The following is a 26,838-nucleotide window of genomic DNA, read 5'->3' as shown; positions in this document are numbered from 1 at the left end:
GAGTCCATTTCTTCTGTAATAATTCATACTGACAATACCTCCAAAAACTAGAAAAATTATGAAACGAAAACAAGAAAATGTAAATTCATAAGAGCCAATGAGAAAAACGGAGTATTTAAAATGCATACTTTTACATTAAAGGGAAATATTATTTCCTATTGTGACAATAACTATACTTAGAACAGCAGTAGTTTAAACAAAATATATACTTAGCATACACGAAGTGTTAATTAAAATGCTCTTCTGATATAGTCTGAAATAGTGATTCCAAACATTATTTAACTTTAAATTTGAATACCAACCTCTCTGATTGGCAGCAAACCCTGGGGTACTCTGCATGCTCCTAACAAAAAAACAAAGTAGTTAGCCATTAAAAATTTCTGTTGCCACTACACACTAATTTTACTGTAGTCAGACCTGAAGTTAAGTTACGAGTTAAAAGGCAATAAATCTCTTTCAGAAAAAAAAGACAAGCTTATATTTTGGGGGAGGAAAGAAATCTTATTTGCTTTAGTAGAGAAACAGTGGCATGTGAACATTCACACACGAACAATTTCTTTTTTTTTTTTTGAGCACATGTGCGAGAAAGAAGGAGAAAGAGACAGACAGAAAGACAAGAAAGGAGAGAGATGAGAAGCATCACCTTATAGTTGCATCACTTTAGTTGTTCACTGATTGCTTCTCATACCTGCATTGACCAGGAGGCTCCAGATGAGCCAGTGATCCCTTGCTCAAGCCATCAAACTTGGACTCAAGCCAGTGACCATGGGATCATGTCTATGATCCCGTGCTCAAGCAGGATGAGCCTGCGCTCAAAACCAGCAACTTGGGGGTTTCAAACCTGGGTCCTCAGCATCCCAGGCTGACACTCTACCCACTGTGCCACCACTGGTCAGGTGTTTTAATAAAATTTATGACTATGAAATTATTTCATCCAACCACTAAAGCAGCAAAGCAAACACATAAAAAATTCACAATACGCCTGACCTGTGGTGGTGCAGTGGATAACGCGTCGACCTGGAAATGCTGAGGTCGCCGGTTTGAAACCCTGGGCTTGCCTGGTCAAGGCACATATGGGAGTTGATGCTTCCAGCTCCTCCCCCCTTCTCTTTCTCTCTCTCTCTCTCCCCCTCTCTCTCCTCTCTAAAAATGAATAAAGAAAAAAAGAAAAAAAAATTCACAATACAGGTGATTCTCCTTTAACGTGATTTAGAGTTAGTTACCCATGTATTTTGTAAACAATCACAGACACTGTGCTACTGTCCTAAAAATCTGTCAAATAAGTTGCTACCAATAAGAGCCACAAAACTTACTGAATCAAAGCATTTTTAATAGAACACAAACCAATCTTGGGGAATCTTGGCTAAGAGCCTTCTCTTTAAATGTAACAGCCTGCCAATAAAATATCTCAGTAATTTATGAATATTTATAGGTATTAATTAAATTGTGGATGATTTTGAAGATTACTGACAAGGGGAGAAGAGACAAGAGTCAGGAATGGGGAATAAGGTAAGACCACTAAAAAAGATGTGTTACAGTTAGATATAAAGCATTTTTCAGCATTTTAAACTGATGAAGGAAAATGAGGTTCCTGCTGAATTTAAATCGTGTATTCACTTGTAGCTTTGGGAGAAAGGGTAAGAATACTACACTCAATAGTTAAATAAGAGATTTTATAAAATTACTATCAGCAGGGCTAGCATTCTAAGGTCTTGATCTAGGTTAAAAGGTGAGTATTCCACACGTTAATTCTCTGCAAATGTAAGGAAAATGCAGCTGTATAAGGGAATTCAGAGGGTTGGGATTAGGAGAGTTAGATTCATACCTCACTGGGATTAGATTTGTATTCTGGCCAGAGATCTGCCTATAAATTGCTATGGGAGTTGGAAGTGTCATTAAACTTCTGTAAATCTCAACTTCCTCATTTCTTCGCACTGTATAAAGTATGCAATTTGCCTGACCAGTGGTGGCACAGTGGATAGTGTCGACATGGGACACTGAGGTCTCAGGTTCAAAACCCCAGGGTCACTGGCTTGAGCACAGGCTCATTAACATGATCCCATGGTTGCTGTCTTGAAGCCCAAGGTCGCTGGCTTGAGCAGGGGGTCGCTGGCTTGGCTGAAGCCCCATGGGCAAGGCATGTATGAGAAGCAATCAATGGATAACTGAAGTGCTGCAACTATGAGTTAAGACTTCTCATCCCCTCCCCAAAATATGCAAACTATTTCAAACTATTCCAATCAAAGACAAAAATATATCAATAACCTCTAGAATAATTTCAAAATTAGATCAATATTACTTAAATTCACTGTGTGGGTCATAAGATTTAAAACTCAAAGTAATTCTTATATGTGTTTGCATCCCAAAATCGTTATACATACTCTGATAAGATTATATAAACTTTTCATTACCTGATCTGAGAAAGTGTATGGTCTAACTTCTTCCACAGGGATGACATAATTGCTGGGACGTGATTTGATGTTTCTAAATCACAGGAGGAGAAGTTTATTTAAAAACACAGTTGGAGAAGAATATATAATTTAATATAAACAGGCACATGAAATGAATGAGGAAAACAAACTTTTCTCTCAGCTGTTAACATTATGCTAGAAATTGAAGCTGTAACGAAACTGCTTTTTTCCCTCAAGACACTGAATTTCTGATGTAATGAATGAACATGGACATTTGTGAAATCTCTGAAGCTTTTTTAGATTATTAATTTTGTATCTTTTTTTTGGTAGCAGAGACAGAGAGAGTCAGAGAGAGAGACAGATAGGGACAGATGGACAGAAAGGGGAAAGAGAGATGAGAAACATCAATTCTTCCTTGTAGCTCCTTAGTTGTTCATTGATTGATTTCTCATATGTGCCTTGACCGGGGGGGGCTACAGCAGGCTGAGTGACCCCTTGCTCGAGCCAGCAACCTTGGGCTCAAGCTGGTGAGCCTTGCTCAAACCCGATGAGCCTGCGCTCAAGCTGGTGACCTCGGGGTCTCAAACCTGGGTCTCCTCCACATCCCAGTCCGACGCTCTATCCACTGTGCCACCGCCTGGTCAGGCTGTATCATTTTGAATTAAAGATAAACTTTTAAATCTGTTTTATTTGACATCATGTAACATTTGAAAATCAATAAAAATAATTTGATTAATAATAAGTAATCATAAAGGTTATACAAACTCCCGAGTATGGAAATTAGTATTCCACATCCAATATTTTCATGTCCAAATTATTGATTTCTCAGGAAATCTTTAAAAAAAGTTTTATCAGTTATTAGACTTAAAATTATAAACAAAATTCCTAAGGACTAATTAGTCTTTTTTAGGATGTCCTTTAAAACCACATGATGGAAAACACTTCATAAGATGTTTAAAATCTTTATATAGCATTTATGAAAACTGACCAGAGAAAGCTAACCAACATAAAAGTGGAATATAAATCCTTGTATTGCAATAGCATATTGTAACTGATGTCATGTACAGTCTAAATATTTCTGTAAGATAGTTAAGATACTTTGGGAAAAGAAAACTGAAAGATCAATTAACCATCTTGAAGAGTTGGAAATGAAATTCATACCCATAACTTCCAGGCCTATTACTTACTGAAATTCCTAGTTTTGTGATACTGGAAAAGTTATCTAGCCTCTAAGCCTCAGTTTTCTGATACTTAAAAATGAATCAGCTTGGTCAGGCGGTCACATGGTGGATAGTGTCAGTTTGAGACACGGAGGGCCCAGGTTTGAACCCTGAGGTTGCTGGCTTGATCACGGGCTCATCTGGCTTGAGAGCCGGCTCATTCGGCTTGAGTGTGGGCTCACCAGCTTGAGTGTGGGGCCGCTGGCTTGAGCCTAAAGTCACTGGCTTGAGCAAGGGGTCATTCACTCTGCTGTAGCCCACCTGGTCAAGGCACATATGAGAAAGCAATAAATGAACTACTAAAGTGCCACAACAAAGACTTGATGTTTCTCATCTCTCTCCTTTCCTGTCGGTCCCTATCTGTCTTTATGTTGAAACAAAACAAAATAAAACAAAAAAAAAATAATAACAACAAAAAAAAACACTTAAAAAAATGTATTGAAATAAGCAATATCTCTCACTGAATTATTTCAGGACTAAGATAAAACATGTGCAGGCACCTAGCACAGGGCTGAATACAGACAGTACTCAATAAACGTTAAGCTTCTTTCCTTTTTTACATTATTTCATGCTAATTAATTTTTTATTGCTCTTTCATTAATGTTGTAAAAGCTACAGAAATAATAACTATTAGAGAATAAAATAAACAACTCTAACTTTTTCCCTAAAACATTAATTTAGGAAAGAATTATTGTATAGTTTGATAAAGATAAGCTGGAATTTTATGATCGGCTCCTGTGTATAGATTTACACTAAAAGGACTTAAAATTAAAATATTAGTTTTAAGTTTTATAACACATAGCCAGTTGTTCAACCGGGAAGATACCCAGGGAGGAGTTTTACTTGACAGGTTTTCAAAAAGTTATTATTTTGATTATATTTGCTAACATTCAGCTCACTAATTTATCACTCAATATAAACACAAACTATGTAATTATATATTTCCTAGTAAAATTTATTTCATTAACTGACAGTTTTCTTAGTTTTTATGAGGCATTACTATCCTTTAAAATTATTTGTAACTAAAACTAGATAAATGTTATATAACACAAACAAAAAAAATTCCTAAACATGAATCTTACCTTTTGTTTTCATAGCTACATATTCATTCAAAATTGTTGTCAAGTTTTTTCCAAATAAGGACTGAAAAGAAAAAGATCAAGCATTATCAAAAACTTTTTAAAAATGTTTATTTATTTATTTATTCATTTTAGAGAAGAGAGGGAGAGACAGAGCGAGAGAGAGAGAGAGAGAGAGAGAGAGAGAGAGAGAGAGAGAAGGGGGGGAGAGGAGCTGGAAGCATCAACTCCCATATGTGCCTTGACCAGGCAAGCCCAGGGTTTCGAACTGGCGACCTCAGCATTTCCAGGTTGACGCTTTATCCACTGCGCCACCACAGTCAGGCAACCAAAAACTTTTTAAAAGACCAATCATTTCCTGCTATGAAACATTTCACTATATAAGTTGATAGAATACTTGGATTGCAGAGTAGCTGATGAAGAAAGTGTAAAGAGCAGGCCTTCAAAATGTTAACAGTAACTCAAGTTAGGGACTGCATAAAATCTTTCTTTATGTATGTGTATTTTTTATTTTATTATTTCTTTTCTTTCAATTGAATTTATTGACATTCGTTAATAAAATTATGGAGGTTTCAGGTGTACAAGTCTATAATACCTCATTTGTATAATGTATTGTGTGTTCACCACGCCAAGTCAAATCTCCTTCTATCACGATTTATCCCCTGAATAATTTTTTAAGGGCACAAAACCATATCCGTTAGAATAAGACTTTGTGACTGTGGTGTTTTTCTTGTTTGTTTGTTTGTTTTAAGCTAATACAGTCCCCCAAGGCATAGGAACAGTTTTCAGCTGGGAGGTAGTGATCACACAACTGCTTAAAAACAACAAGGACCCAACGCCTTTCTAATGTGCAAACCATGTGAATCTGCCAAAGAACACAAGCAAAAAACTGAGTGTAAGAAATACCCTTCTCAAGAATCAGTACCTTGCTTTCGCTTGGATCATTTCACAAACTTATTCCCTTCCCCCATTTCTACTACTACTGAAGAAGTAATAAGATAGAGAAGAACCAGGATTTTTATTTTATTTTTTTAAGTAAAAGGAGGGGAGATAAGAGATACAGACTCCCACATGTACCCTGACCAGGATCCACCAGTTAACACCACCTGGGGCCAATGCTAGAATCAACCCAGCCATCCTCAGCACTGGCAGTGGCTGCAGGACAGGAATAAAGAAAGGGGGAGAGGAGGGGAAAAGAAGCAGAGGGTCGCTTCTCTTGTGTGCCCTGACTGGGGATCTAATCCTGCTTCAGTGTGTGGTCGCTGGCTTGAGTGTGGGATCACAGACATAATCCCATGGTCGCTAGCTTGAACAAAGGGTCACTGGCTTGGCTAAAGTCCCCCGTTAAGCCATGTAAGAGAAGCACGCAACAAACAACTAAAGTGACACAACTATGAGTTGATGCTTCTCATCTCTCCCTCTTCCTGTCTCTTGCCAAAAAAAAAAAAAAAAAAATTACTGCAAGAGGTATAGACTTATAACACAAATAAGTCACAAGGATATAAAGTGCAGCATAGGAAATATGTCAATAATATTACAATCACTTTATATGGTGAGAGAAGATTACTAGGCTTTTTGTGGTGATCACTCTGTAAGGTATATAAGTGTCAAATCACTATGTTGCATACCTAAAACTAATATAATATTGTATGTCAACTATACTTTAGATAGGCAGAATATTCCCCGAACCCCTCTAAGAGATCCATGTCCCAATCATGGAACCTGCGAATATATTAGGATAAAAACAAAAAGGAGTTTAAGGTAGCAGAGAGAATTAAGGTTGAGAAACAGGTGATCTTAAAATAGATTTCCTCAATTATCTGGGTGGGTCCAATCTAATCACAAGGGACCCTTAATAAGAAGAGGAGAGAATATTGTCAGACTTGTAAGAAAGACTCCACAAGCTGTGTCACTGTTTTTGAATTTGGAGGAAAGGACCACAAGACAAGAAATGCAGGCATTGAGACCTCCATTGGAGCTTCCAGAAGGAAACCAGCCCTGTTGACACGTTCATTTTGAAGATAAGCACACAACTGGACTGCTGGTCAGAGCTGTAAGGTGATAAAATTATGTTTTAAGCCACTAAGTTTGTGGTAATTTATTAAAGCAGTGATAGAAAACTAATAAAGGTTTCATGTACTTTTCTTTTTTATCTTATTTACTAAAATTCTTGGGTGTTTTAGATTTTTTAACTAATTAATTTATTTTTAGAGAGAGGAAAAAGAGAGAGAGAAGTAGGGGAGGAGCAGGAAGCATCATGTGCCTTGACCAGGCAAGCCCAGGGTTTCGAAGTGGCGGCCTCAGCATTCCAAGTCGGTGCTCTATCCACTGTGCCACCATAGGCCAGGCCTTAGGTGTTTTAGTATTCTTCCTTTCCCTTTCTCTTTCCTTTCTCTTCCTTTCCCTCCCCTGTCTACCTCCTCACTTCCTTTCTTTATGATAGAGAGGAACAGATAGGGACAGACAGGAAGGGAGAGAGAGATGAGAAGCATCAGTTATTCATTGCAGTTCCTTAGCCTCCTCAGTTGTTCATTGATTGCTTTTTCATATGGCAGAGCAAGTGACCCCTTGCTCAAGCCAGCGACCTTGGGCTCAAGCCAGCAACCAACCACAGGGTCATGTCTCCAATCCCATGCTCAAGCCAGCCACCTGTGCTCAAGCTGGATGAGTCCACGCTCAAGCCAGCAACCTCAGGATTTTGAACCTGGGTCCTCTGCATCCCAGTCCGACACTCTATCCCCTGCATCACCGCCTGGTCAGGCAGTATTCTATCATTCTTTGTAATGAGACCTGAATAAAAGATTTTTCAGAGACTGGTTAACTGATTTAGTAATGTGCTGAGGAAAATGAAACAAGAGCATAAGTGGCATGATTTGGAGCCTCCTCTGGTGTATGTACTATATACTGTAAAGATCCAAAGTTCATGTGAATGAGAGAGCAGTAGGAACTCACTGACTCAGGCTTGGGTTAACTAATGTTATCTGATGTGTACAGCCTCAAAATAGAAGAAAAAACTTTTTAAAGTGCATAATTTGTGAATTTATCAATTTTTTGAATATACAGTAATATTATCTTAATGTTTTTGTTTTTTTATTTATAAATAAATTTTTATTAATTTTAATGGGGTGACATCAATAAATCAGGGTATATCAATTTTTTTTAAATTTAAATAGTATCATATAGTAAAAGTGGTATTGGAAATAATTTTGTGAAATAAATGCCACTTAGAAATACTTTAAAATATCAATTTTGTTCCACTGATCTCTATGTCTAACTTACCACTAATGCCACTCAATCCTGATTACTATAGCTTGTTAGTAAATCTTAATACCAAGTCCTTCATCTTATTCTTTTTTTTTTATTTAAAAAAAAAAATTTTTTTTAATTTTTAAATTTTTTTATTTATTTATTCATTTTAGAGAGGAGAGGGAGAGACAGAGAGGGGGAGAGAGAGAGAGAGAGAAGGGGGGAGGAGCTGGAAGCATCAACTCCCATATGTGCCTTGACCAGGCAAGCCCAGGGTTTCGAACCGGCGACCTCAGCATTTCCAGGTCGACGCTTTATCCACTGCGCCACCACAGGTCAGGCCTCATCTTATTCTTTTTAAGTACTGTCTAGGTTATTCTAGTTTCCCAGCACTTCCATATAAAATTTAGAATTTAGCTTGTTGCTATCTACAAAACTGCTTGTAGAGAATTTGACTGTAATAATTTATAGAACAAAATGGGAAGAATTGACATCTTAACAAGACTGAGGTTTTCAGTGCATGAATACAGTACATTCCTATTTTTATTCAAGTCTTTGATTTTTCATGTAGATTTCAGAATACAGATCCTAAAAACATTTTGTTAGATTTATTATCTAAATAATATTATTTTTGTGTGTTGCTTATAAATGGCATTTAAAAATCAATTTCCTGAAACACACTCACGGATACAAAGAACAGACTGATGGTTGCCAGAGGGGCTGGGGGTTGAGGGAATTGGTGAAAAAGGCAAAGAGATTAAGAAGTATAAATTGGTAGTTGCAAAATATAGTCACTGGGATGTAAAGTATAGCACAGGCAATATAGTTAGTATTGGCATAACTATGTATGGTGCCAGGTGGGTACTGAAAATATTGAGAAACACTTTGTAAAGTATATGATTGATTGTCTAACCACTATATTGCAGATCTGAAACTAATATAAAACAATATTAAATGTAAACTGTAATTGAAAAAAAAAGTAAACTGTAATTGAAAAATAAAATAAAAAATAATAAATTTCCAATGGTTCATTGTAGCTATAAAGAAATATGATAAACTTGTATATTTTGCACCCTGTGACCTTGATAAACTCAAGTGGTTTTGTGTATTTACATTTCCTCCACTGATAGTCATGGTGTCTGTGACAGATGAAAGAAATTTAAGAAGCCATGTTAGCCTGACCTGTGGTGGCGCAGTGGATAAAGCGTCGACCTGGAAATGCTGAGGTTGCCGGTTCGAAACCCTGGGCTTGCCTGGTCAAGGCACATATGGGAGTTGATGCTTCAAGCTCCTCCCCCCTTCTCTCTCTCTCTGTCTCTCTCCTCTCTCTCTCTCTGTCTTTCCCTTTCCTCTCTAAAATGAATAAATAAAAAATTAAAAAAAAAAAAAAAAAGAAGCCATGTTAAATAAAATGACAAAATATCATTCCAGATAATGTAGTTCTATAATATATGGAATATATACCAAACGATGCATTGTCCTGACCAGAAATCGAACCTGGGCCATCCATATGCCAGTCCAATGCTCTACCACTGAGCCAACCAGCTAGTTGACTTTTAAAAAGTCATGAAAAGAAGATATCAAAATACCTCTTTTACATTTGTCTGAAGTAAACAAAAAAATAGAAAGGTTGGCTGCTATAAAATATCATAGACTAGGTATCTTAAATTACATTTACTTCTCAGTGTTCTGCAGGCTAAAAACAAGGGGATGGGCAATTTGGTTCCTGGTGAGAACTAGGTTCCTAGTTTTCAGACATCCCCTTTCTTGCTGTGTATTCAGCCTTTCATTGGTATGTACACATGGAAAGATCTCTTTCCTTTATACTTCATCATTGTTTTTTTTTTAAAAGATTTTATTTATTGATTTTTGGAGAGAGAGATAAGAGAGAAAGAGAGAGTGAGAAAGAGGGGGGGAGAAGCAGGTGTATATATATATGCCTTGACCAGGCAAGCCAAGGGATTTGAACTGGCAACCGCAGTGTTCCAGGTTGATGCTTTATCCACTGCGCCACCACAGGTCAGGCTCCTTTATACTTCTTACAAGGGCACAAATTTCATCATGAGGGTCTCAACCTCATGATCTAATCTAAACCTAATTATTTCCCAAAGGCCCTATACACAAATATCATAACACTGGGGTTAGGGTTTCAACATTTGAATTTTGAAGGGCACAAATATTCAATCCATAACAGGCAGTAAACAAGTAAATCCCAGGCAAGTAGTAGTGAAACTAATCAGAAATGAAAGCATCATTTGAAACTGATTTTCAGAGGCAAAGTAGTAATTCGTTCACTAGCTTTGGCAGTGTCTCAAAAGAAGAGCTGGCACACTTTGGGTCTTTCCAATTAGCATGAATAAAACCTATCAAATTTCTGCCAACTAGCTGGTTGGCTCAGTGGTAGAGCACTGGATTGGCATATGAATGTCCCAGGTTCGATTCCTGGTCAGGGTACTCAGAAGAAGCACCCATCTGCTTCTCTACCCCTCCCCCTCTTCTCTTACTTCTCTTTCTCTCTTCCCCTCCTGCAGCCATGGCTTGACTGGAGCAGGTTGGCTCTGGGCACTGAGGATGGCTTCATGGCCTCCACCTCAGGTGCTAAAAAGGGCTCAGTTGTGAGCATGGCCCAAGATGGGCAGAGTATCACTCCCTAGCGGGCTTGCCGGGTGGATCCTGGTTGAAGCGCATGCAGGAGTCTGTCTCTCTGCCTCCCCTCCTCTCATTGAATAAAAAGAAAAAAATTCTGTGAATTTTGATTTTGCAAATGAGCTGATTTTAAGACTATGAGTACAGTCTCTTATGTTGGTCAATATTAAAATACTCGTTATAGCCTGACCAGGTGGTGGCGCAGTGGACGGAACGTCGGACTGGGATGCAGAGGACCCAAGTTCGAGACCCTGAGGTCACCGGCTTGAAGGCAGGCTCATCTGGCTTGAGAAAAAAAAAAAAAAAAGCTCACCAGCTTGGACCCAAGGTCGCTGGCTCGAGCAGGGGGTTACTCGGTCTGCTGAAGGCCCACGGTCAAGGTACATATGAGAGGGCAATCAATGAACAGCTAAGGTGTCACAACGAAAAACTGATGATTGATGCTTCTCATCTCTCTCCGTTCCTGTCTGTTCGTTCCTGTCTGTCCCTCTCTCTGACTCTCTCTCTGTCTCTGTGGAAAAAAAAAAAAATTCCTGTTATAAAACAAATCACTTACCAGTAAGCAGGCTGGAATAAAACCTTCATCTGTACAGTGTTCTGCATATTCCTTTAGATGTGAACTTTCCAAAATAAAAGTCTGGCAGGTAGAAGTGAGGTTTTCCTGTTGTAAGTAACCTAAATGAAAAATAAAAATTTAGATAATTTTAGTAAATTCTGCACTTTTGATAAAACTGCTATTAAATATGCTGGAGTCCCATATTGGGTGCACGTGTGCGCAAGTGCAAACACAGACACACACACAAATTTAGAGCAGGTTCATTTCACAAATGGAATCTCAGGTAGTATGTGTTGGGAGTCTATACCCTTGTACAGAAACACCAATTTGGCCTGACCAGGCAGTGGTGCAGTGGACAGAGCATCAGCCTAGGACACTGAGGACTCAGGTTCAAAACCCTGAGGTTGCTGGATTGAGCATGGGCCCATCTGGCTTGAGTGCATGGTCACTGGCTTGAGTGTGGGATCTTTGACATGACCCTGTGGTCACTGGCTGAAGTCCAAGGTTGCTTGCTTGAAGCCCCCTGTTCAAGGCACATATAAGAAAGCAATCAATGAACAACTAAGATGCTGCAACTATGAGTGATACTTCTCATCTCTCTCCCTTTCCGTCTATCCTTCTCTCTCTCTAAAAAAAACAACCATCCAAAAACAACAACCACCAGTTTGTGCTGCCACAAAGTAAAATGCATAAGGATAGATGGCCATTTAATGGGAAAAACCCTAGATAAAATAGAAAAATAAGGTGTTTGATAAAGTGTAATTACTGCATATAGAAGAATCAATGTAGGAGCAGATAAACAACATAAAGAAATAATATTTGTCTACTCCATAACCTCAATATTTGAGACAGAGTATGTGGTAAACAGCTGCAATCAATAAAAGCTACAGGAGCCCTCCAGAGAAAGACCACTCCCACTGGATTTATGGCTTAAAACGAGACCAGCTAGATCCAACCTGGTGACTAATTTCACCTAATGGTAAACCCTAGTCTCATTATACTCTCATTGTAATACATCAACATGCTAAACCACACACCTGGTGCTGTCATGATCAGAAACAGAAAGCCCATACAGGGACACAACAGCCACCAGAGTTCCTCTGAGAACCTCCAGCTCCTTCCTGGGAAGATCCTGAATATTCATTCTTTTATTGAATACCTTACTCCCTCTGTGCCCTCCAACACCTGCCATTAAATGGACCCCAGTAAAGGAAGCAAATTCCCTAAGGAGGGGCTGCTCTGTCTGTAGAGTAGCCCATTCTCTGTCCCACTGCTTCACCAAGGCTGGTTCCAATTTGAATTTCATTCTGTCTGAAGCCAAAAACCCACACTGGGTTTCTGCAGGCTCCTGGAATGTCTGTATCATCTCAATTAGGTCAACAGATGGTATAAATTAACTTAAATGATCAAAAAATCTATATCTCCCAATGTTATTTACGTGTATACTTATTTTCCTAATAGTTTAAGAGAAAAAAAATGAACAAAAATACTTCTTTGAATAAAAGGTAAAAAAGGCACTCTTTTTTAAATTTTATGCCCCTTGGGAATCAGAGCATTAATTATTTCAACAAGAACTTTAACATTCTCATATAACTGACATTTATGGAAAAATGTTATGAACCACTGCTCGGTAGCTTTACACATATGAACTTATTAGTCCTGACTAGCAGCCTATCCATGTTCTTTTGTATTTTAGGGTTACTAAGGTTTAACTAAACCAGTGGTTGGCAACTGTGGCTCGTGAGCCACATGCGGTTCTTTGGCCCCTTGAGTGTGGCTCTTCCACAAAATACAATGTGCGGGCGCTACCTTGTTAAGGAATGTACCCTATATAGTTTAAGTTTAAAAAATTTGGCTCTCAATAGAAATTTCATGGTTGTACTGTTGATATTTGGCTCTGTTGACTAATGAGTTTGCCGACCATTGAACTAAACCAACCACTAAAAACAGTTTAGCACAAAAGGAACAGTAGAGAGGAAATCAGAAAAAGTTTCTTACTCTTTTCTGTTAAAATAAACATAGTTACTTTGAGGGAAAACAACTGTTGGGCAAATGAGTTTGTATAATCTGTATTTTCTGAGTTTGCTCACTTTTATTATTAAAAATGGCCGCTGCCCACATGAATGGCGCTGCCCAGTGAAACTGCTAATTACCTTCCTGCATGGGAAGGGTTGTCATGCTAATGAATGCTGAAGGAGGGGCCTTTGTGGGCCCAGGTAGTTTTTTAGGAGGAGGAAGAAGAAGAAGAAGAAAAAGAAGCCAAGATGGAAGAGAAGGAGAGAGAAGCCAGTTTTGCAGAGTAAGAAGCCATGTTGGCATATGGGGAACCAGAGGTGACTGAGACTAGTGGGGGCCTTTGTTCTAGGAAAAACCAGATGTGTCAGTGGCTTTGGGAGCCCTGAATGGAAAGGGAAGTGTTTTCCCTGTATGTATTTACTCGCTGGCTAGAATAAAGGAATGGCCTATCAGTTTTTGGCTCCACTGTTAATTTACAGTCTGCCCAAATCTAATGGGAACCTGCATGTGCATGGCCACGACGGCCACGGCTTCTGTCCTTACAATCTAAACTCTTCAGGATTCAAAATGCTTCATCTATAAGGCATCATACTTGCCTTGACGTGTGGATCAAATCTGGTTATGTAACTGTGCAAAGTCCTTCAATCACTTCCCACAGCTTTTAGTTTAAACTTCTAAATTTTGAATGGCTTCAGTAGGAATAGTAGATTGAGGACCTCCAAAATTCCTCTCCTTCATTAAAAGCAACGAGAACACTGGCACAAATTATCAAAATCAATTTTTACATAACTCTTAAAGATAAAATCTTGCAAAAATATGAAAGCTGCCCTGGCCAAGTAGCTCAGGTGGGGAGAGCAGCATCCTAAAGCACAAAGAATGCTGGTTTGATCCCCGGACAGGGCACACACACAGGAACAGATTTATGTTCCTGTCTCTCTCCCTTCCTCTCTCTTTAAAATGAATAAAATAAACAAAACAAAACAAAATTGAAAGCATTTACTGTTTAAAAATGGCTGTTAGTATGTATAGTGACCATTGTGGCATTTTAACTTGCTCTATTCTCATACCCATTTCCTCAGGTTAGTAGTGCATTTGAAAATCTACAGCCTGCAATCATTGTGAAAACCAGCAGCTCAACAGTCAGTGAAGGAATCAGATGGAGCTGGAAATCTTCTAAACCCCATTCCCAGAAACTGTCATGATATGATCTGTGTGACAGTTATAAACTCTAACTTATATAGCTTAATCTTTGAATTCAATCTGCACTCATCCAGTGCAAACAATCTTCCCCTTGGGGTGTTTACTTAAAATAATCAGCAAGAGTTGCTTAATACCACAGCTGCCTATAACATATAGCTCGGGTAAAAAATAAGCTAAACAAAATCACATAAAAAAGAAAAGCTGGGGAGAAGTCCATATGGGGCTTTGAAAAGCTCAGATATGGTCCTGGGATACTAGGCCATGTGCAAGTGTAGGCAGTAAACATACTCAGAAGAGATCTGACAAGGCCCTAAGCCAGTGGTTCTCAAATGTTTTGAAGTCAGGGTGCATTTAAAATCCTACAAATAATTGTAGGTGCACTATATACAAATTTCTGAGAAATATGTTTTAATAATTAAGTCAAATATTAAAGAAAAAATATAAAGGCCAAGCATGCTTTTATGGTAATTAAACAAAATAAATATGACAAAATTAAATTTATTCTGACATTAAATTTTTTGTTACATTTTTTGAGTTATGTTTTTTAGAATTTATAAAAAAGAGGGGTTAAAAATAAAAGACAAAAAAGTTATCTTTTTATATATATAGATACATTCTTAGTAAGATTTAATAAATTTAGCAGGTTCCAGCATGAATGTGTTAAGTTTTTTCATTCTTGTGTTTATGAGAAACATGAGCCTGATGTGTCCAATGTTTGGGCACATATTTGAAAGGCAAACTCTCATTTCCTAGTCAATACATTGAAGAATTCCTCTCTTTTTACTCTTAATTGTGTTTGTTGAGTGCAGAAAACCCCCACCATACATATCATCTTAACTTTACACCAAACAAAGGATAGAAGAAACTTGCCTCCAGTCTTTCGGGGAACATGGGGGGTAGTGTAAACAATCCAGCACCATAGCCTAACAGCCTTTTGCAACCTAATCAAGCAAGTGAGGTGGGGGGTTGTGCAGACTGTCAGCTTACAGCCAATTTCCCACACCTCTCTCTCCCCAAAATCTGAACTCCAAAAACCATGTTGGTTTTTCGGTCCCCAATAAGCACATATTTCTCTGGAATACCACAGGGCACACCAGGAAATCTTTTAGGGTGCACACTTTGAGAACCACTGCCCTAACTAAGCCCTCACCTCTGGCTGAGCAAGTATCATATTTTCCCATGTATAAGATGCACCTTAACTTTACGGCCCGAAATTTGGGGAGAAAAATGTATTAAAATTATTGAACTCAAGTTTTATTCATCATAAAATTCATACAACTCATCGCTGTAAAAATTCCCATCCATTAGCTTGTCCTCATCTGTGTCTGATGATGAATCACTGTCTTCAAGAATGAGTGCAAAACAAGTGCAAAAAAGCGGGAAATACAAGTTAAAAATATCTACAACCACCGTATAAGATGCACCCAGTTTTTAGACCCCCATGTTTTTCGAAAAAGGTTGCACCTTATCCATGGGGAAATTACAGATACTAAGAGAAATCAACTACTAAGATAAATGTTGAAGCACGCACCAACCACACACAACCCTGTGACAAACAATGAGAAACGTAATGACTTTAATTACTTAAGGAAATCAATGTCCAAACACAGAATATATACTTAAATAATGTAGATTTTTACTACAGAATTAGTTCAGGAAACTAAACAAAAAGAAATGGGTAAAACAACAAGGAAAAGTAATAACAAACATGGGGGAGGGAGAAAAGTTTGATTACAAAAATTGTCACATTATTTGAAGTGTTCAACTGTCAACAAAAAATTTTGAGACAGAGAAACAAGAAAGTATGGCTCATCTTTGGGGGGGTGTGGTGGGAGAGCAGTTAATAGAAAATATGACTAAGAAAGCCACAACAGTAGGTTTTAAATCAGCTATTTTAAATAAGTTTGGAGAACTAAAAAAAATCAGGCCTAAATATCTAAAGGAAATTATAACAATGTTTCATCAAAAAGAAATAAAAGAGGTAGAAATTATTTAAAATAAGGCCCTGGCCTGTTGGTTCAGTGGTAGAGCATCGGCCCAGCATGTGGATGTCCTGGGTTCAATTCCCGGTCAGGGCTCACAGGAGAAGTGCCCATCTGCTTTTCCACCCTTCCCTCTCTCCCTCCCACCCTCCCTCCCTACCACAGCCAAGGCTCCATTGGAACAAAGTTGGCTCAAGTGCTGAGGATGGCTCCATGGCCTCTGCCTCAGGCACTGGAATGGCTCTGGTTGCAATGGAGCAATGCCCCAGATGGGCAGAGCATTGCCCCCTAGTTGGCATGCCAGGTGGATCCCAGTCCCAGTCAGGAGTATGCAGGAGTCTATCTCTCTGTCTCTCCGCTTCTCACTTCTGAAAAATAAGAAACCCCCCCACAAAACCCAATAAAACAAAACAAAACAAACAAACAAAAAAAACCAAGTTGAAATTCTGGAGGTGAAAAGTATAACTGAAATGAAAAATTCACTAGAGGGAGCTCAACAGTAGATCTGGCAGGCAGGTGGAAGACCCAGTGAACTTGAACATAGACAAATGAGAGTATCCAGTATAAAGAATAGAAACAAAAAAAGAGATTGTTTTAAAGTGAACAGTATCAGAAACCTGTAGAACACATCAAATGTGGCAACATAAGTATAATGGGACTCCCGGTAGGAGAGGAGACAGAAAAGAGCAGAAAGAGTATTTGAAGAAACAATATCCAAAAATATATATAAAATTTTTTTAAAGTGAGAACGCCCCAACTGGGATCCACCTGGCAATCTGTCTGGGGGAGATGCTTGAACCAACTTAGCTATTCTCAGCTTCTGGGCTGATGCTTGAACCAACTGAGTCACTGGCTATGAGAGGGAAAGAGAGAGAGAGAATGGGGACAGGGCAGGGAGAAAAGTAGATGAATGCTTCTCATATGTGCCCTGACCAGGGATCTAACTGGAACATCCCAACACCAGGCTGATGCTCTATCCAAAGGGCCAGGGCCCCAAAATTTATGAAACAAATTAATTTACTTGTATAGAAAGCTCAAGAAAGTGCAAGTAGGGTAACTCAAAGAGATCCATACCAAGACACACCAAGACACATCACAATTAAAATGTCAAAAGACAAAGACAGAATCTTGAAAGTAGAAAGAGAAGCAGCTCATCACATACGAGGGATCCTTAGTAAGATTAACAGTTGATTTTTCATCAGAAACCATTAACGCCAGAGACAGTGAAATGACACAAAGCGCTGACAGAAAAATAATCAACCAAGAATTATTTATCAAGCAAAACGTCTTCAAAATAAGAAATCAAGATATTGCTAGATTACACCTGACCAGGCGGTGGCACATTGGATAGAGCATCGGACTGGGATGCTGAGGACCCAGGTTTGAGACCCCGAGGTCGCCAGCTCATCTAGTTTGAGCAAAAAGCTCACCAGCTTGGACCCAAGGTCGCTGGCTCGAGCAAGGGGTTACTCGGTCTGCTGAAGGTCTGCGGTCAAGGCACATATGAGAAAGCAATCAATGAACAACTAAGGTGTCGCAACGAAAAACTGATGATTGATGCTTTTCATCTCTGTCCATTCCTGTCTGTTTGTCCCTATCTATCCCTCTCTCTGACTCTCTCTGTCCCTGTAAAAAAAAAAAAAAAAAGTTATTGCTAGACTAAAAAAAGAAAGAATTTATTGCTAGAAGACTTGCCCTATAAGAAATATTAAAGGGAGTTAGTCCTCCAGGCTAAAATAAAATGACACTAGACAGTAAATCAAATTCACATTAAAACATAATGAACAAAGCTAACAGTAACTAAACAAGTAAATATAAAACAGTAAAAATAATTTTTTGTTCGTAACTTTTCCCTCTTTAAAAGACAACTGCATTGACCAATAATCATACATCTGAGATGACAGGCATACAATATATAAAGATGCAATTTAAATGACTTTAACAGCAAAAAGTAGGAGAAAAAGAATGGAGTTACTCATACAGGAGCAAAGTTTATTTACTTACTGAATTTATTGGGGTGACAGTGTTTAATAAATTTATATAGGTTTCAGGCATGCAATTTTATTTTAATTAAAATTTTAAGGTCAGTTTATTAAACTCACTGATAAAATCTTTCAAAAAAATATTCTCCACATTTTCTGAAACAAAATTGATCTACCTCCATATTGTTTCCATGATCCTCCAAGAACTGGACTGATGTGTTAGGATTATGATCTGTTTCAAGCAGCTGTTTCCCACTTAATTTTTCCTGATTATCCTTCTTTCATTTGTTTCTTTTTAATTTCTAAGAATTCTGTATCAAATTTTGCTTTTCAACTTAAGAAACTCTTGTGTGTGTGTGTGTGTGTGTGTGTGTGAGAGACAGAGAGACAGAAAGAGGGACAGATAGGGACAGACAGACAGGAAAGGAGAGAGATGAGAAGCATCAATTCTTCAATGCGGCACCTTAGTTGTTCACTGATTGCTTTCTCATATGTGCTTTGACTGAGGGGGGGGCTACAGCAGAGTGAGTGACCCCTTGCTCAAGCCAGCGACCTTGGGTTTAAGATGGTGAGCTTTACTTAAACCAGATGAGCCTGTGCTCAAAACAGCAACCTCGGGATTTTGAACCTGGGTCCCTTGCATCTCAGTCCGATGCTCTATCCACTGCACCATTGCCTGGTCAGGTCAATTTAGGAAACTTAATTGTAACTGCAATGACAGAAAATAAGAGCTTTTTGGCTTCTTCTGATTCTTTTTCTGTTTCTTTTCCTCTTCTAGTATTTATCTGATTCACTATTTCATTTAATTTTTCTTGCACAGTTGTCATTAAAGTAAAGATCACTATACCAAGGTTTTCTTCTGCTTGTAATGCCAAAAATTTTAAAATGCTTGAGACATTATCTTCTAGATTTTTCTGGGAGAATATTTCATAAAGGGGGCTTCATTTGGGTATTTCTCACTGTGAACTTGAGGGTAGTCTGGACAAATTCACCATTTTCTCCAGCTTCAGATGTCACAGTAATGGTGAAGTTGGGAGGATTTTCTGATAATACCAGTTAATGACACTCCAACCCCTCTTCACTCATCCCCTTAATATCCTCACAGCACTGCTGTACTGCTGGTGAAAGAGGACATGAATAGGACTGGAGCTATACAGGGGTAGCCTGTAAAGAAGTCAGAGTAGATGAACTCCAGAGTCTCCAGCTTATTGCACTGCCCCTTGCCATAATCTGTCATTGTGGCCCTCACTGTTGCGCGTGGATCGCCCAGCCATGCAGGCAGCATGCTGCAGCCAGGACCACAGCCACACTGAGAGACTGGACAGTGGCCAGGCCCAGGCGCACAATTCTCTAATACAACATCTATATATTGTATTGTGTGTTCACCAACCCAAGTCAAGTCTCCTTCCACTACACAAAGTTTTTATATAGCAATGAAAGTAAGTTGATTCTAATTAAAATATTGTTTTAAGTTCATTGTAATCTCTAAGCAAGCACTATGAAAATAACTACAAAAATATAAACTGTTTAACACAAAAAAGGCGGTAACAGAAAGAGCAGAACAAAGACATCAAGCATATAGACTACAAATACCTAAATGGCAGACAAATGTACACTTTATCAGTAATTTAATTAAATGGTAATGAAGTAAATGCTCAATCAAAAGGTAGCAATTCACAGAACAGTTGAACATATAATCCAATTATATGACTGAATAAAAAAACTTTTGATTCAAAGATACAAACAGGCTGAAAATAAAAGGATGGAAAAAATATAACATTTAAACAGTTACCAAATAACAGCTGGAAAGGCTATACCATATTAGACAAAGTAGGCACTAAGATAAACATTTTTACTAGGAACAGAAACGGTAAAATATTTTCAATTAATCAAAAACGTAAGAATCACAAGCATATGTGTACCTAACAGCGAAAGCCATCAAAACATAAAGCAGAAATCAAGAGAAGTGCAGGGAAAAATAAACAATTCAATAAAAGTTATAGCCTCTCATAACCCACTTTAAATAAGTCGACAACTAGAAAGAAAAGTAAGACCTGAACACTGTAAAACAATTAGACCTTACACTTCACCTGACAACAGAAGAAAACATTCTTCTCAAGTGCACATAAACAATTTGCAGGATAAACCATTACTAGGACATAAAACAAGTAAGAAAAAATTTAAAAAGACAAATCATACAGAGTACACTCTCTGACCAGAGTGAAATTAGAAATTAGTAATAATAAGAAATGTAGGAAATTCACAAATATAAAGAAATTAACATTTTTCTAAAAACTCACAAAGGGTCTATGAATAAATCACAAGGAAAATGAAAAAAATTTTGAGATAAGTAAAAACAAAAAGAAGCCCTGGCTGGGTAGCTCAGTTGGTTAGTCATCCCAATATACAAAGGTTGCAGGTTTGATCCCCAGGTTAGGACACAAACAGGAATAAACCGGCCTGATGAAGCGGTGGCACAGTGGATAGAGCATTGGACTGGAATGAGTCAGACACAGGTTCAAAAGCCCGAGGTCCCCGGCTTGAGCATGGGGTCACTGGCATGAGCTCAAAGGTCACTGCTTGAAGCCTAAGGTCTCTGGCTTAAGCAAGGGGTCACTGGCTTTGCTGTAGCCCCCCCCCCCCAAGGCACAAATGAGAAAGCAATCAATGAACAATTAAGGAGCTGCAACTAGAACTAATGTGTCTCATCTCGCTCCCTTCCTGTCTGTCCCTCTCTCTCTCTGTCTCTGTCAAAAACAAACAAATAAATAATCAATCAATAAATGCATAAATAAGTTAAATAAGTGGAACAGATTGATGTTTCTCTCCTCTCCTCTCTAAAAAAAAAAAATCAATAAAAAAAGGGAAACAAAGACACATTATACCAAACCAAAATGTATTGATTGGTTACAGCTAAATCAGTATTTAGTGGTATATTTACAAATGTAAGTACTTGTATAAAATGAGGAAAATATCTCTAATCAATAATATATCCTTCCACTTTAAGAAATTAGTAAAACAAGCCTGACCTCTGGTGGCGCAGTGGATAAAGCATCGACCTGGGAACACTGAGGTTGCCGGTTCAAAACCCTGAACTAGTCTGGTCAAGGCATATATGGGAGTTGATGCTTCCTGCTCCTCTCCCCTTTCTCTCTCTCTCTCTCTCTCTCTCTCTCTCTCTCTCTCTCTCCCTCCCTCCCTCCCTCCCTCCCTCCTCTCTAAAATGAATTAAAAAAATAATAATAAAAAAATCAATAAAAAGAAATAAAAAAGAAATTTGTAAAACAGCAGACTAAACCCATAGAAAACAAAAAATATATCTATGTAATATGGTATATATACAGTGTGTCCATAAAGTCATGGTGCACTTTTGACCGGTCACAGGAAAGCAACAAAAGATGATAGAAATGTGAAATCTGCACCAAATAAAAGAAAAACCTCCCAGTTTCTGTAGGATGATGTGGCAGCATGTGCGCATGCGCAGATGATGATGTAACACCGTGTATACAGCGGAGCAGGCCACAGCCATGCCAGTTGAGATGTGAACAGTACAGAGGAAAGTTCAGTGTGTTCTGTAGCTTGCTAAATTTGAATCCGTGACCAAAGTGCAACGTGAATATTGGCGCGTTTATAACGAAGCACCACCACATAGGAATACCATTACTCAGTGGGATAAGCAGTTGAAGGAAACCGGCAGTTTGGTGGAGAAACCTCGTTCTGGTAGGCCATCAGTCAGTGATGAGTTTGTAGAGGCTATACGGGATAGCTACCTAAGGAGCCCTAAAAAATCTGTGCGTGAGCCCACATCGAACTGCACTGAATAGGTATGAAACTGGGAGAGAGTTTTCCTTTTATTTGATGCAGATTTCATATTTCTATTGTATTTTTTTGCTTTCCTGTGACCAGTCAAAAGTGCACCATGACTTTACGGACACACTGTATATGATAGGAGGGGAGACAGTGAGACAGACTCCTATATGCTCCGCGGCCAGGATCCACCCAGCAACCCCTTCTGTGGCCGATGCTCACAACCAAGGTATTTTTAGCACATGAGGATGATACTGGGAGTGGGATCAACAGAGCTATGGCTGCAGAAGGGAAAAAAGGGAGAGAAGAGGGAGAGGGAGGTGGTTAGAAGCAAATGGCCACTTCTCTTGTGTGCCCTGACCAGGAATTGAAACTGGGACTTCCATTCGCCAGGCCAACGCACTAATCACTGAGCAAGCCGGCCAGGGCCTAAGACAGTATATATTACTAAAGGTAAAAAACCACATTATCATCTCAAAAGATGCAGGAAAAATCATTCAACAAACTGCAACACTGTTTCACAATTTAAAACACTAGGACTAGAAGGTAAAGTTTTTTTGTTTTGTTTTTTGTATTTTTCTGAAGTTGGAAACAGGGAGGCAGTCAGACAGACTCCCACATGCGCCGGACCGGGATCCACCCAGCATGCCCACCAGGGGGCGATGCTCTGCCCATCTGGGGCGTTGCTCTGTTGCAACCAGAGCCATTCTAGTGCCTGAGGCAGAGGTCATAGAGCCATCCTCAGTGCCCGGACCAACTTTGCTCCAATGGAGCCTTAGCTGCGGGAGGGGAAGAGAGAGACAGAGGGGAGGAGAGGGGGAGGGGTGGAGAAGCAGATGGGCGCTTCTCCTGTGTGCCCTGGCTGGGAATCAAACCTGGGACTCCTGCGACGCTCTACCACTGAGCCAACCGGCCAGGGCCTAGAAGGTAAAGTTTTTAACTGAGTGAAGTTATCTACTAAAATCCCACAGGCCCTTTGGTTGGTTGGAGGGTAATCCTGATATGCCAAAGCTGTAGGTTTAGTCCCTGGTCAGGGCACATACATGAATTAACCAATGGAATGCATAAATAGAGTGGATCAGCAAATCGATGTTTCTATCACCCCTCCAAAAAAAGGTTACATAGTAAAATCATATTGAATAGTGAAAGATTCAAAGCTTTCCCCATAGGATCAAGGAAAACACAAGGATGTCTGTCTGCTCTTGATACTTCTATGCAACAATGTACTCAAAGTTCTAGCCTGGGCAATTAGGAAAGATACTGAAATAAAAAGCATCCAGGATAGAAGGAAAATAGTTAAATATCTCTATTTGCAGATGACATGATGTTCTATATAAAAAAATTTAAGGAATCCATGCACACAGAGAGAAAATCTGTTAAAACCAATCAGTGATATCAGTAAAATTACAGGGTACAAGATGAATATACAAATGATATTTTATTTATATACACTCACAATCAAATAATGAAATAAAGAAAAAACAATTCCATTTATAATAGCACCAAATGAAAAAAAAACATAGGAATAAGTTTACCAAAATATAGGACTACACTAAAAAGTAGAAATCATGAAAAATATTAAAGAAACTAAATAAATGAAAAGATATCATTGTTCATAATCAAAAAACTTAATACAGTACTGTTAAGATGTCAATACTCTCTAAGTTGATCTACACATGCAACACAATCTGTATCAAAATCTTTGTGCAAAAATTAACAACACAGAAAGACAAAGGACCCAGAATAACCACAAAAATCTTTTATTTTTTATTTTTTTTTTGTATTTTTCTGAAGCTGGAAACGGGGAGAGACAGTCAGACAGACTCCTGCATGCGCCCGACTGGGATCCACCTGGCACGCCCACCAGGGGCGAAGCTCTGCCGCAACCAGAGCCACTCTAGCGCCTGGGGCAGAGGCCAAGGAGCCATCCCCAGCGCCCGGGCCATCTTTGCTCCAATGGAGCCTCGGCTGCAGGAGGGGAAGAGAGAGACAGGGAGGTAGGAGGGGGGGATGGAGAAGCAAATGGGCGCTTCCTATGTGCCCTGGCCGGGAATCGAACCCGGGTCCCCCGCACGCCAGGCTGACGCTCTATCGCTGAGCCAACCGGCCAGGGCCAACCACAAAAATCTTAAAAAAGAAAATATTGAAGGACTCACACCCATTCCAAAACATACAAAGCTAAAGTAATCAAGGCAATCTGTTACTGCCATAGGACAGACTTATATATCCATGAAAGAGAATTAACAGTCCAGACATTTATGATCAATTGATTTCGGAGTACCAAGTCGGTACAAATAAAGTTGAGTATCTTTTCATGTTTTTTTCACGGAGAATTGAATAGTTTTTTCAACAACTGGTGCTAGGACAACTGGATAGCCACAAGCAAAAAAATGATGTTGGCCCTGGCCGGTTGGCTCAGTGGTAGAGCATCGGCCTGGCGTGCGGGGGACCCGGGTTCGATTCCCGGCCAGGGCACACAGGAGAAGCGCCCATTTGCTTCTCCACCCCCACCCCCTCCTTCCTCTCTGTCTCTCTCTTCCCCTCCCGCAGCCAAGGCTCCATTGGAGCAAAGATGGCCTGGGCGCTGGGGATGGCTCCTTGGCCTCTGCCCCAGGCGCTAGAGTGGCTCTGGTCGCTCGCTCGCGGCAGAGCGACGCCCCAGAGGGGCAGAGCATCGCCCCCTGGTGGGCAGAGCGTAGCCCCTGGTGGGCGTGCCGGGTGGATCCCGGTGGGGCGCATGCGGGAGACTGTCTGACTGTCTATCCCCGTTTCCAGCTTCGGAAAAATACAAAAAAAAAAAAAAAAAAAAAAAAAAAAGATGTTGGACCCTTACCTCTTACCACATACAAAAATTAAAACAAAACAAATGCAAGAGTTAAAGCTATGAACACTTAGAAAAACAATAGGTGTAAATCTTTGTTTCTGACTTTGAATTAGGCAATGGTTTGTTAGATATGACATCTAATAAATAAGCAACCAAGGAAAAAATAGAATATTAAAAAATTTTGTGCTTGCAAGGATACTAACAAATAAAAAGACAAACAGTAAGCAAAATAAGAAAATATTTGCAAATCATACATTTGAGACTAGAATCAAGAATATATAAAGAACTCTTATAAGACAAAGAAAAAATGGACAAAAGATTTGGAGAGCCCTTTCTCCAAAGATATACAAAGTAGTTATAAGCATATGAAAAGAGGCTCAACTTTCATTTATCATTAGAAAAGTGTAAAATCAAACCTACAATGAGATATAACCAACTGATACTAAGATAACTAGAATTAAAAAATTCATAAATACAGATACTGCTTGTCTTAAATGAGGGTATGTCCCGATAAATCCATACTACGTTGAAAATATCATAAGTTGAAATGCACTTAATACGTCTAATTTACTAAACATCATAGTTAGCTTAATCTGCCTTACATGTGCTCAGAACACATATTAGCCTACAGTTGGGCAATCACCTTGAGTTTCATTTTAAGAGCGATTGCTTTCCCTTCTCAACAGAAGCTGGAAATACAGATGGGAGTTTTGTCATGAAGGAATGTTAAAATACAAAACACAACATCCAAAGAAGGCTGGTAACACAGTATATTGTAGACTTCTGAGTTGTTTACTCTCATGATCATGTTGTTGACTAGGAGCTGCGGTTCACTGTCACTGCACAGCATCATAAGAGTACCATACGGCATACTGCAAGTAAGGGAAAAGATCAAAACTCAAAAACCAATTCAGTTTCCACTGAATGTGTATTGCCTTTGCACCATTATAAAATGGAAAAAATCATATACCAAACTATCATAAGATGGGGACTGTTTGCATTGAAAAAAGGTGAATAATCTGGAAACCTTATATAGTTAGTGGGATGATAAAAATGGTTCAACCATTTTGGAAAATCACTTGGCAAGTTCTTAAAAATATTAAACATAGAATTACCATATCACTGAGCAAGTCCAATCTTAGATACACGTCTAAGAGCATTAAAACCACATGTCCAGACTGACCAGGCAGTGGCGCAGTGGATAGAATGTCAGACAGGGATGCAGAGGATCCAGGCTGGAAATCCCGAAGTCTCTGGCTTGAGTGCGGGGTTGCTGGCTTGAGTGTGGGATCATAGACATGACCCCATGGTCGCTGGCTTGAGCCCAAAGGTCACTGGGTCACTGGCTTGAGCAAGGGGTCACTCGGCTGTAGCCCTCCCACCCCACCACCCCTCATCCAGGCACATGTGACAAAGGAATCAATGAACAACTAAAGTGCTGTAACAAAGAACTGATGCTTCTCATCTCTCTCTCTTCCTGTTTATCCCTCTTTCTCTGACACACACACACACACACACACACACACACACACACACACACAAAACAAACCCAAAAAACAAACCATATGTCCAAACAAAACTTGTACATGAATGTTCATACAAGCATTTTTTATAATAGCCCAGAAATGGAAACAATGCAAATGTCCACCAGTCAATGGAAAAACAAAATGTGAAATATCTGAACAATGGAACATTTTTCAGGCATAAGGAGGAATTAACGATGCTTATTTGCTTCAACATGGATGAATCTTGAAACATGTTCAGTTCAAGAAGTCAGACACAAAAGTCTACATATTGTATATACCCATTTACATGTAATGTCCAGAACAGGCAAATCCAGAGACAGAAAGTAAATTAGTGGTTGCCAGA

General features: G+C 39.1%; 1 protein-coding gene and 1 pseudogene across 2 annotated transcripts in view; both read right to left on the bottom strand.

Moving 5' to 3' along the window:
- NPAT (nuclear protein, coactivator of histone transcription) overlaps positions 1-26,838 on the bottom strand; it is a 59,660-nt gene that overhangs the window by 23,195 nt on the left and 9,627 nt on the right. The window contains exons 2-5 of one of the 2 annotated variants that reach the window (XM_066247425.1): positions 11,159-11,277; positions 4,714-4,774; positions 2,412-2,484; positions 303-343 (exon numbers count right to left, since the gene is read on the bottom strand). In XM_066247425.1, the coding sequence (XP_066103522.1) occupies positions 303-343; positions 2,412-2,484; positions 4,714-4,774; positions 11,159-11,277 (294 nt within the window). Of the gene's footprint in view, positions 1-302; positions 344-2,411; positions 2,485-4,713; positions 4,775-11,158; positions 11,278-26,838 lie in introns of those variants that run through there. The other variant, XM_066247436.1, reaches the window with a different exon arrangement.
- On the bottom strand, positions 18,455-19,575 carry LOC136311086 (RWD domain-containing protein 1-like; annotated as a pseudogene).

The sequence above is a fragment of the Saccopteryx bilineata genome, chromosome 1 (assembly GCF_036850765.1).
Source record: "Saccopteryx bilineata isolate mSacBil1 chromosome 1, mSacBil1_pri_phased_curated, whole genome shotgun sequence".
NCBI classification, from domain to species: Eukaryota; Metazoa; Chordata; class Mammalia; order Chiroptera; family Emballonuridae; genus Saccopteryx; species Saccopteryx bilineata.
Note: the sequence above shows the minus strand (reverse complement) of the source record. Positions and strands in the feature narration are given on the sequence as shown.